The 12,738-nt window shown below is 43.1% G+C and overlaps 1 protein-coding gene across 3 annotated transcripts in view; it reads right to left on the bottom strand.

Annotated features, from left to right (window-relative positions):
- Positions 1 to 1,955: 1,955 nt before the first annotated feature.
- The window catches only part of ATP6V1H (ATPase H+ transporting V1 subunit H), a 114,844-nt gene continuing 104,061 nt past the window's right edge, over positions 1,956 to 12,738 (bottom strand). For all 3 annotated transcript variants that reach the window (XM_040487799.1, XM_040487797.1, XM_040487798.1), the window contains one exon: positions 1,956 to 2,300. In XM_040487799.1, the coding sequence (XP_040343733.1) occupies positions 2,240 to 2,300 (61 nt within the window). In that variant the 3' untranslated portion in view covers positions 1,956 to 2,239. The remainder of the gene's footprint in view (positions 2,301 to 12,738) is intronic.

The raw sequence follows: 12,738 nt of genomic DNA, 5'->3' as shown, positions 1-12,738 counted from the left end.
TCTTAACAAAACTTGCTCCACTAAATGTATGCCTGATTAGACTTATAAGCATTAACTACTAAGATTTATTTGTCAGATATATAAGTCTACTCTGTCAGGTGCTGCCAGTGTAGTTGAACAGACAAGTGGTATTAAATTTTTAGGCAGATTTAATCATCGGATATTAATCAAAATCATTAAGCAAAAAGAAAGTGATTGTTTTTACAACTCTTAGAAATAACTTCTATGAGCTGGATGTAAAAATTTGAAGGAGAAAAAGATACTTAGAGATCATCTTAACATATGGGATAATAATTCAAACACAAGGACATGTGAGTAATGCCTCCCATGTCCAAAAGCATTTCTTGGGAATTAAAGCACTAACAACTTCCATCTGAACGACTGTCACTGAATCTACTTTAGAACCACAGACCTATGCAAAATGAAGCTAAAATCCGAATGTATGACATCAATCAATGTATTCTTAAAAAATTTTTTTTTTACATTTATTCATTTTTAAGAGACAGAGAAAGAGCACAAGCAGGGATGGGACAGAGAGAGAGAGAGAGGGAGACTCAGAATCCGACGCAGGCTCCAGGCTCTGAGCCGTCAGCACAGAGCCTGACGTGGGGCTTGAACCCACAAACCATGAGATCACGACCTGAGCCGAACTCAGACGCTTAACCGACTGAGCCACCCAGGCGGCCCACAATCAATGTATTCTTAAGAAATTAAGAAAACTGCAACGTCTCATTACCAGAATTTCAGGAAACTGAATGTCTTAAAAACCCTAACAGCTTTATAGACCACTGGTACATTAACACAAAAACTGATCCTTTGCTAATGCAGAATCTGTGATTACCACCAGAGAGAAGTTCTGTCTCTGGTTTTTCCATACTTGGGGAAGTAAAAATATCTAGGTCTAAGCAATTTACAAAACTTTCAGTCAAGGGGTGCCTGGGTGGCTCATTTGGTTAAGCATCTGACTCTTGATTTTGGCTCAGGTCATGATCTCGAGGCTCGTAGGATCAAGCCCTGCATTGGGCTCCACTGGGCTCCGGGCTGACAGCCTCTCTCTCCTCCTCTCTCTGCCCCTCCCCCACATGCATTCATTCTCTCTCTCTCTCTCTCTGTCTCTCTCTCAAGAGAGATGAATACACTTTTTTAAAAAACTTACAAAAAAAACTTTCAGTCAAGAAAAAATTGGTTGGATTCAGATTACCTATTTTCTTGGAAATATGAGGTCACGAACCAGGAAAGACATCCATCATCTTAACTAACTTTTTCGATAGGACCTCTATGCTGAAAATAAAATAATATTCAATCTTCACACAGGACATGGGTCCTATGAGTATCTTTCCTCAAGAGGAAAAAGCTATCAAAATAGTTTGTTAGCCTTCCCACATTTACCAAACACCTTGGCATTCAGAGAACTGCTGCGAATACACAATTGAAATGCATGAAAAATGAGACGCAGAGAGAGATTGAAAGGCAAAAGTCTCAGGTTTAGAGGAGGGAGGGCTGCTGAAGGTCTGCAGTTCCAGGGTAAAGAGAGAGGGGAACAGGAATAAATTTCTACTGGCCACATTTAAGCCAAAAAGTATGAAAACAAAACAGACGTGTGGTACTAGAACCCAAGAATGAAGGTACAGGAAATCAATGAAATATTCTAAAACTAAAAGCTAAAATTCTTCCCTGAGCTCCACAGGCAAATCTTTTGGAGCACAGCATTATGTTAAACAATGTGTTTAAAATTGTAAAGCTCTTCAAATATTAGCAGAGGACTGCTACAATGTGTATGTGTGCACGGATGGACGGAGAGAGGTATGGATGGGTGGGTGGGTGGACAGACAGAAATACACAGAAGTTCAAAACATTTACTTACCACTCACTACTCTGCAACAACAATTCTCTCAATTTGGCTGGGACAACAGGTGATTTTTGTTAAAAGTAAGGAACAAGAGGAAAACATTTTCGAAGCGAGAGTCCTTTAATAACTATACTCATTTCCAGAGAACAATAAATACAGAAATTACAAGCAGTACGGGTAACGGTAATCTTTCCCTTAGCTACAGAAAACACCTACTTTTATACAACTTCATGGGCAAACATGTCTAACGAAAATCAGCATTGGGAAAAGCTACACAACAGAAGAAAATCGCAAGTAAAACGAAAAAGTATTTGTTCCTGCCCCTAACTACTGAGATTCATACCCCAGGTAGAACGGGAAGGCAGGAGATTCTGAGGCAGGAGGGCATGCTCAGCTCCGGGCAGCAGCGGTCTGAGGTTGCTCGGATTGGAGCTGTTTACCAAGATATTCCCTAAAACAGCAGGAATAAAAGGACAAGGTCAATTAGAATTTAAATGACAGAGAATCTCTTTCAAAATCGAAGCATAATATACAATGTCATCTATACTCCCTTTAATAACTACAAATTAGTAAAAGAGCTCCCGAAAACTAATCCTTTCCAGATTTGAAAGGTGCCCGTACTGTATGAATTTTAAGCGCCCTGTTTACCATGCACAAGTCGTCACGCACGCCCGGTGGCTGTGCACACACTTTCAAGGCGGTGCCTCCTTCCCCGTCTGGGTACGAGGCCTGTTTCCGAGCTCGGCCACATTCGCAATCTGCAAAGCTCAAAACCCACTCAAGTATGACTCCATGTAAGTGTACCGATAACACGAACAACAGATGTCCTCGTATTACTGAATACAAGTATCGACACCCAGGGGTGAAAATAACGTCAAGATTCACAACTTGTAGCACAGCTACTGTCTCTGCACCAACATAGTCTAGAACCTTCACAGCGATGGTCACGCTGGGTCCTCAGAGTCGCCACGGGAACAGAGAAGGAGTATCTCATTTTACAGGGGGCACTGCGGCTTAGAGCAGTGGTTGCTGAACTATTTAGATCACATTCGCCTTCAGGAAATGAGCTGAATCCACACCCGCAGCAGGTGTATATTTAGCTCTTCGTTACATACAGGCATCACTGTTAATTCCAGGACAGAAACAATTTCTTTCCCACTTTCCTGTGAACGACGTGCCCAAACTGTTGTTTTTGAACAGAAGACATTTTGTAAAGAACATTTAAGAGAGTCCCTCTGCCATGAAAAGGAAACAGCATGAGTTTTGGATAGAGGCCTGGGCCTATGTCCCGGCTGCACCCCCTCAGGGACGTGCTGGTTCCAGAGGCTGTGGGATGAGGGCACCTGCTGGGGACGAGCCGCGGGCACACAGAGGCCTAGTGTCATCTCCTCAACCCATCGGCTGGCACCCAACGTCTCCCCGTCCAAGCACCTCCGGGAAACGACCTACGGGGGCCACCAGCGTCTCCCAGCAAATGTGAGCCTGCCTTTCTCCACAGAGCTAGAGAGAGGGGAGAGAGGCGGGGTTTGCACAGTCACGGCCGCAGGCCACAGGCCGCTGTCACGGCCCTAGCCCAAAGCTAGCGGAGCTGTGAAGCAGGACTGAGAACAAGCAGCAGCATTCAGGGCATGGTCCAGAGCGAGTTCTGCGGACCGGTGCAGGTGAGGTGTCAGGGACCCCCAGAAGTCTCACCGAGGTGAAGGAGGATTGAAAATACTACGGGGCAGACTGAAACTTCCTACAGTGTCAAGACGGTTTATGTGCTTTTCTTATCCTTCCGTGAAAGTTCTCGTCACTGACTTATCAATTCTGCGTGTCATATTAAGGCACATAACATGTTCCTGTGTCCACCAGGAGCTACCCTGACATAACGTGGACAATGGGGATCTTATGCTCAACCAACCACCAAGTCGGTAGTTCTAAGTCGTGCAAGGGAAAAAAGGGAAACCACCTGTACATTTCACTAGACAGGAAAAAAAGCAGGAGTTTATGGTCACTATCAATGGTGCCATTCTGGGGAGGCCTGTAACTAGGAACCACGTATGACTGCATAAGTGGGCTGGGTTGTGTTGTGTGGTGGGGGCAGGGAGAGATGAGGGGTACAATATAATATTTATTACAAGATGTCCAGATCTTAAGTATTTTCCTGCATGTACCTAAGGAATGAAGCTTAAAATGAGGCATGCTTCATTGGGCCTTCAAATATTCCAATTCTAAAAGTCAGACTGTTTAGCGCAAAGGGTCAGCAGACTATGCCACCCCCAAATACGCCCCTTTGGGGGACTGATGATTTTGAGCTGTAGACACTTGAAAACAGCAAGTGCAGGGAGAGGCTTTCTCCGGCCTCCCTTTATCTCCTTAAACACAGGTCCTCCAGAAGGAACTCAATTCTTCAGTCCCCTCCCCTGGAGTTTCAGCAACCAGGGAGGATGGACTCTTATCACAAGAGAACAGAAGTCCGTATCACACCCAGACAGACCCTGTCACAATCTATGATACTTCGCACTAATTCTTCCAACGGTCCATCCCTCAATCACTTACTCTCCCTAAGAGGCCTAACTGCCCCCCCACACACTCCTTTTTCCCTATTAAGATGGAATTTAATCCTAAATTTTAAAGCTACATCTTTAAGTTGCCCATTTTTCCTGGGTGTCCCCCATGTGTACATGAGATATATATGTTAATCGACTGTTTTTCTCGTGTTAATCTGTTATTAATTACAGGGTCTCAGCTAAGAACTCAGAAAGGTAGAAGGGAAATTATGTTTCCTCCCCTCTGAGAGTGATTTCTCAGAAAACATTTTAAAAGTACACCTAAAGACACCATGCCAATTATAGTAAGCCGTGGTTCTTTCAGTAAAGGACCAATGTGAAGGACCACGTTCTAAATGTAAGTTTCCAAGAGAAATGACACGAGGTCACATAGCAAAGCCTTCCAGAGTTTAGTGCTCTGAACTGCCAAGTGGCAGAAAGGGTCTGGCTGGATCTGGTCACACACGGAGGCTCCCGTCCGCTCCACCCCTTTCAGAGACATGAAGGGTGCTCCATTCCCATATCAGATTTAAATGATATTCAGGGGACAAGAGTGAACACTTGGAGGTGAAAAAGATAACTGATTTCTTCATAAAAAAGACATCACTGCATTAAGGGTCAGAGTCAGATAGTAAACCGGCAAAGATGCATTTTTTTCTGGCAGAGAATTTAGAATCACGTCTGGGGCGCCTGGGCGACCCTGTAAGTCGAGCGTCGGAGGCTTGACTCCCGGTTCGTGGGACGGAGCCCCGTGCGGAGCCTGCTCATCCTCTCTCTCTCTACCCCTCCCCTGCTCGCAGCCTTGTGCTCTCTGGCTTTCTCCCAAACTAAATAAACTTAAAAACCACATACAAATAAATAAAAGCATGTCCGACCATGGCTCCACCCCAACGGTCTTCTGCTGCCTGGTTTCTCCTGGTCGAAGGCCTCTATTATGGATGGTATGCTCCACAGTACTCTCATTTTTGTCACATCCAAAGTGGCTCCGAGGCCATCCACCTCAGTGCCTGGACTGCAGAGGACTCAGGGCCTCCTTTGTGTCTGCTCACTAGGATTTATGCAATTTAAGACTTAGATGCAGGACAAGAACACATAAAGGGTTCAACTGAGAGCGTGCACATCAAAAACCCGGACGGAACTCTGAAAGCCTGAATTATAGGTCACAAAATGCCAAAAGTCTAGCCGGAGAAGAGCCCAGATGGGACCCATGGAAAGAAGAATTAAATCTCCCCCTCGGGCTTTCTTGAAATTGCGATGTTTGCAGCGTGGCACGTGAGTTGTGAAAATACCAGAGAGAGCCGAACTGAGGCTCAACTGAAAAAAGATACTAACTGCAGAAAAAGGACCTAACGTGCACAAAGCTTTGGAGAACGTCTGTGGCTTGTAAAAGGATACAGTCTATTTCCCTATGGCTAATGGTAACACGTAGCCAATTGAAATCTTCCCTAGGTTCACCCAAGCCTGCCTCTGAACTCCGTGTGGCCCCAGCCACAGCCCAGTCCAGGCACCAAGCGCCCGGGGCTGGAAACACAGAGCAGGTGGCTACACTCCACTCGTTGTTACCAGCCAACAGGGAAACCTGCTTGCCCGTGTGCCCACGCTATTCTCCTAGTTCACTGCACCCTGCGAGGTGAGTTACCTCCATTGACGGGGGAGGGAAAGGAGCCTCAGAAAACTTCCAATAACGTGCCTAGGGACAAAGTGCGCAAACGGCCAGGGCTCAGAGCCCTTTCTCTTCATGCTGTCAAGCGGACTGACGCCCAACCCAGTAAGAGCCCTAAAAAGTACAAAAAGCAGCCACTGTTCCTAATTTTACAGATTAGAAAGTACTAAGAGGATGTACATAATTTCTTCAGATTAAGGTGCCATTACCATCAGGCAAAAGGAAAAACAATTACAGATTTTACTTCAAGGGCTTGCAGTGTATCTATAACAAAAGATTCAAGAAGAATTATTGTAAATGAATTAATCTAAGTATTGAGTCATTCTGTACATGAAGATCGATACAAGAATAAAAATTCCACTTATAATTCACTCAGAAAGTGCCCAGTATGTACCAGAAGTCCACAGGAGTTTGACGTTAAATCTTTGCTTTTACTACCTAGGAAGCAAAATCTGAGAAGTGTGATATTTTCTCCTCTTTAACTTCATCCACAACTTAAACCATTTGGGAGTCCAAATCTCTGAAACGGACAAAAGAAATGGTCTCAAGACCCACTCCCCTTTTTAAAAATCCAAGTACAAAACAGCTCACAAAAGAGATCATGTTGCATGCTGACACTTGCTTCAGAAGGACCTGTTTCATTCTCTTGTCAATGACCATAAAAGGTCTGCACTTCGGCATCCGTCGTAACACTGAAAAACTGTTTTCCGGTTCCTGAGAAGGAACCTGCCTGAAAGAGGCAGTCTGGAGAGGGCGTTCGTGTCTGGGCTCCCAGCTATGGGCAGCCGGGCACCGGGGGGCATCCCCTGGCATACGTGAACCCTTAGAAGAGAACGGCCTTCACCGTATTACAATGGAGTGTCAGACCTTCACTTATATTTAGGGCTGTTTAAGCAAACATTTTTATTCTTTCTCTAAAACTGCAGTTACAAAGAAGAAAAAAAAAACATAGTTGAAGACACTGTGATATTCAACATGCTTTGCCTATATAATTTAAACACATGGAAGGGGCGCCTGGGTGGCTCAGTCGGTTGAGCGGCCGACTTTGGCTCAGGTCATGAGCTCACAGTCCGTGAGTTCGAGCCCCGCGTCGGGCTCTGGGCTGACGGCTCAAGGCCTGGAGCCTGCTTCGGATTCTGTGTCTCCCTCTCTCTCTGACCCTCCCCCATTCATGCTCTGTCTCTCTCTGTCTCAAAAATAAATAAACGTTAAAAAAAATTAAAAAAAAATAAACACATGGCAACTTCATCTATATAATTTAGTGCCAGGAAAAAAGTGAAATTTCTCCTGACAAACATCTTAATCTACGAAAACTACAATCACCCTTATTTCCCTTTTTCCCTTGGCTGCCAAAAAGCTTAGTAGAAAATCCACTGTTACTATCATCTGTGTATTACTTTCTTTAGTCTCCTTTGGTGTATAAGTTTTCATAATTAAAATGATAAAGGACCTAGAATTCTATATATCACATCTTTCTGTGAGTTTATTAGAATAACTATTAAACCTACAACTGAGTCATAATTGTATTTCTCTTAACTTTTGCCTATCCTGTCGGAAAACCCGTGGGTATAACATAAATCATAAATGAAATATCCTTCTCTGAATGTATGAAAACAGTTTTTGTTTTTTGAAAATACGAACTTTATATTGGCTTGCAACACAGATTTCTACTTGGTAAAGAGAAAAAATAAAATCTAAATATTCTGTACCAGCCTGTCGTAATTATTTTTTTAATGCTAGCTCACTACAGTTCTAAGTTATTCATTCTTCCAGCTTTTATCATGATCGCACACAAAGCAAATTCCGTTTTTATGAATTGGTTTTCCTGTGTAACTACCGAACTAGGTAAAACTCACCGTGCCCTCTGCCATCTGCATCTAATTTACAGTTAGAAACCCAGAAACAGGGTCAAATTCCAAACTTAAGAACATACAAACTGTTCCCACAATACTTTAAAAATCCCAACCTGGGAGCAGTGATCTCCACAACACGTACCATTTCCCAGTGCCTGCTGTTTAGTACTAAGCACGGCCCTCACTGCTTGACATATATTTTATTTATTCTCCACGATAAGATTCATAAAAGCTACAGACGAGCCCCATGTTTATAGAAAAGGAACTGGAGTTTAGCGATGAAAATGACATACTGTAATGTTAGGCTAACCAGTTATTGGCAGGAGGTGTTTGTACACAAGTCCGTCTGATTTACAAACTCAGAGTCTTCATCGCTATATAATACCGCCTCACGGTACACTATCCGACCTCCCACTAGCTGAGGACATGTTACTGTGTAGACGTGAGAATAAAAAGCTTAAGGACATCACAATGCGAGTCCTCAGCTTATTTCTCAAATGTATTTTCATGACCACTCGCCACTTCATTTTCTAATGGCATCTAAATTCAAATCTCAATAGAGTCGCAGTATCTCTAAAGAGGTCAGTGATTCTAAAAGTAGAATTGATTTATGTGAGTGCTGGCCCTAAGAAACAAAAATGTGCATTTTAAAAGCAACTGCCTTAGAGTCTATTATAAAAGCAATTTAGGCAAAATTTGCAGTAACGAAGTTATTTTTCACACAGGAATTCCAACAATCAAATAATTTAAACCAGCTATAAAATCTAAATAATCCAGAGTTTCTTTATCTCTAGCTTATTTTCAAGAATAGTCCCTCTTTACCTATTACCAGCAGCTTTATCATTAGATCAGCCGTATCTTACACACTTTCTCATTTTTCTAACAAATGGTCATGATACGCGGGGCGCCTGGGTGGCGCAGTCGGTTAAGCGTCCGACTTCAGCCAGGTCACGATCTCGCGGTCCGTGAGTTCGAGCCCCGCGTCGGGCTCCGGGCTGATGGCTCGGAGCCTGGAGCCTGTTTCCGATTCTGTGTCTCCCTCTCTCTCTGCCCCTCCCCCGTTCATGCTCTGTCTCTCTCTGTCCCAAAAATAAATAAACGTTGAAAAAAAAAATTAAAAAAAAAAAACAAATGGTCATGATACGCAACGCATCGAGCTCTCAAAACACCAGGAGTGGCAGCAGACACGCCTTTCATCTTTTTTTTTTTTTTTAACGTTTACTTATTTTTGAGAGCGAGCAAGCATGCGCAGGCGAGCAGGGGAGAGGCAGAGAGAGAAGGGGACAAGAGACCCTGAGAGGGCTTCATGCTGACAGTACAGAGAGCCCGATGCGGGCTCAAACTCAGAAACCGTGAGATCGTGACCTGAAAATCATGACCTTGTATCTTTTTTTTTTTTAAGGTTTATTTTTCTAGGGGCGCCTGGGTGGCTCAGTTGGTTGAGTGTCCAACTTTGGCTCAGGTCATGATCTCACAGTTCGTGGGTTCAAGCCCTGTGTCGGGCTCTGTGCTGACAGCTCGGAGCCTGGAGCTTGCTTTGTATTGTGTGTCCCCCCATCTCTCTGCCCCTTGCCTGCTCACACTCTGTCTCCCTCTCTCTCAAAAATAAACATAAAAAATTAAAAAATTTTACATATAAAGCTGCTATAACTCTCCCTGTGCAGGTCTTTGTAAGGACATGAGTTTTCAGCCCCTTTGGGTAAATACCAAGAGGTACAATTGCTGGATCATACGGTAAGAATATATTTAGTCTTATAAGAAACCATCAAACGGTCTTCCAAAGTGGCTGCGCTGTTCTGCATCCCCACCAACACCACATGGGGGTTCCTGTCACTGCACACCCTGGCCAGCATTTGGTGTTGTCAATGTTCCAGATTTTGGCTAATCTGAAAGGACATCACAATGCGAGTGTGTAGTGGCATCTCATTTTTGTTTTAATTTGCATTTCCCTGATGACATAGGATGTGTAGCATCTTTTCATATATTTATTTACCATCAGTGTATTTCCTTTGATGAGGTGTCTATTAAGATCTTTGGCTCATTTATTTCTCAGGTTGTTTTCTTATTGTTGAGTTTTAAGAGTTCTTTGTACATTTCAGGTAATAGGTGTGTCTTTTGCAAATATCTTCTCCCAGTCTGTGTCCCATCTTCTAATTCTCTTGACGTTTTTCACAGAGCATAAATTTTTAACTTACGTCCAACTTCTCGGTTATTTCTTTCATTGTATCTGAAAAGGCATCACTGTGCCCAAGGTCATCTAGGTTTCCTCCTATATTATCTTCAAGGAGTTTTATAGTTTTGCGTTTTACATTCAGGTCTATGATTCATGTTGAGTTAATTTTTGTGAAGGGTGTAAGGTCTACGCCGGATTCATTTCTGCATGTGGATGTCTAGTTGGCCCGGTACCATATGCTGAAGAGACTATCTTTGCTCCACTGTACTGCCTTTGCTCTTTTGTCAAAGATCAGTTGACTGTATTTGTAGGGGTCTATGTCTAGATTCTCTACTCCGTTCCGTTGCCCTATTTGTCTGTTCTTTCACCAATACCACACTGTCTTGAATACTGTAGCTTTGTAGTTACGTCCTAAAGTCAAGTAACGTCAATCCTCTTGTCCTTCTCCTTCACTACTGTGTTGGCTATTCTAGGTCTTTTGTTCTGCATATAAACTTTGGTATACGTTTGTTGATAGCCACAAGATAACTTGTTGGGATTTTAATTTGGGTTGCACTGACTCTACAGATCAAGTTGATTCTACTGATCAATCTATGGATCAAACCTTTCGTAGAAGTCCCACAGTCCTTGGTCATTCTGGGTTTTTCAGTCTTTGTTCTCTTTGCTTTTAGGTATTGGAGGTTTCTATTGATATTTCTTTGAGCTCAGAGATTCTCTCCTCAGCCACATCCAGTCTATCAATAAACCCATCAAAGGCATTCTTCATTTCTATCATAGTGTTTCTCAACTCCAGCATTTCTTTGTGGTTCTTTCTTAGGATTCCTATCTCTCTGCTTACATTATTCACCTGTTCTGGCATGCTACTGTATCCATTACAGTCCTTAGCATAGTAATCATAGCTGTTTAGAACTCCCAGTCTGATCATCTCAACATCACTGCCAGGCTGCTCCTGATACGTACTTTGTCTCTTCAAACTGTGCCTTTTGCCTTTTGGTACGCCTTGTCATATTTTCTTCGAAGGTGGACTTGACGTACTAGGCGAAAAGAGCTCCTGTAAATAAGCCTTTGGTAACGTGGTGGTAAGGTGCAGGAAGGGGAAGCATTCTATCATCCTGGGATTAGATCTCGGTCTTTTAGTGAGCTATGGCCTCTGGGCTGTGAACTTCACAAGCGTTTCTCAAGGTTTCTTCTACCCCCTTGGGTGGGACAGGATGGCCAGAGTGAGCTACGCAGAGCCGGTTACCTCCCTTCCCCGGCCAGCTAGACACTGATAATATCCCAGCAGGCAAGGCTCTGGTTAGCCAGTTTCCCTCGAGGGGAGGCCTTATCAAGTACCAAGTGCTCTGGCGTATTTGGAGATGGTTCCCTGTCCTCTGCCCTTGGCCAAAAGCCTGAGGGGACTTTTCTCAGATATTTACTGTGGGATCCTGGTCTAGCTTTGGAAGATAAGCCTCACTGTATGGTAAGGACTCACTATGACCGGGTCTCCCTGGGGTTTTTAACTCTCAGACTTGTCCACATTGAGCCTCCTGAAATTCAGCAGAGTCCAGGTTTTCCTACCCAGGTGCCGGCTCTCTCACTGGTCTCTGCTTACGGGTCTGCCCCAGCATGCCTAAACTCCCTGTGCGTGCCTCTCTGTCTCTCCAATCTTGAGAGCTGCCGTTAGCCCTATGTCCTTCCCTCTCCTATGGATCCAAAAAGAGTTGTTGATTTTTCAGTCTGTTGAGTTCTTTACTTGTTGTCAGGATGCAGCGGGACCTTCCAAGCTCCTTCGTGCAGAAACCACAAACCAGAAGTCATCCTAAATGACCACATCACATACAGATCTAGTTATGCACCACACAGTGTGGGAGAAAGGGCTGTGTTGTTACAAGGACTTTTAAGAAGAAAATTTATTTTATATTAGTTATGAATAGTATATAGCCAAGTCCATATTTAAGGCTTATTACAGACTCCTTTGTCTTGAATTATATTTGGAATATTAAGACTTTTAAGTGCACGAGAGTAGACAGAATGCCAATTTACCTTCTTCAAGTACTAGGTCGGTGCCTGGCATATTGTAAGATGTCAGTAATTGCTGGATGAAAAGTAGCTGGAGAATCCTACACTACAGGAAAGTTAGACCCCGAAAGAGAATGCCTTTTTCTCCTAACAAGAAATGTTCTGAAACACCAGATGAGACAAAGAGGCCGGCAATTAAACCTACCAAATACTTCATAATCTAAACCAGTTCATTACTAGCAGAATGCTCAAAATTTAAAATTATTTTAAATTTCAAATTAGAGTCTCCTTATAATACAAGAAGGCTTAACTAAATCCACAGTAAAGAAACAATATTTTAGAAGGCAAATTCAACATTTTAATGATATGTAGTGGAAAGTGTATTACATTAGCTTTATAATTAAGCTTAAAAGATCTCCTAAGCCTACAGAATTATTCTTTAGAGAACCATTTCTCTGTAACATATGCAGAGACTAAAATAAACCAAAACATGTGGGCCAGTTGTTCCTCCAATGTGAATTTATAATCACCGGAAATGGATCTTAGAGCTATGTAGAGCATCAAGTAGATGATGGAAATTTGGAATACAGCATGCAAGGACCCAAGAGGTTTTTGGTTTGCTTGTCTCGTTCTGTTTTGTAACTAAGACCATCAACCATAAACCTTGC

The sequence above is a fragment of the Herpailurus yagouaroundi genome, unplaced genomic scaffold (assembly GCF_014898765.1).
Source record: "Herpailurus yagouaroundi ecotype Mexico unplaced genomic scaffold, PumYag 165, whole genome shotgun sequence".
In the NCBI taxonomy this organism is placed as follows: domain Eukaryota; kingdom Metazoa; phylum Chordata; class Mammalia; order Carnivora; family Felidae; genus Herpailurus; species Herpailurus yagouaroundi.
The sequence above is the reverse complement of the archived record's forward strand: the minus strand, read 5'-3'. Positions and strand labels throughout refer to the sequence as shown.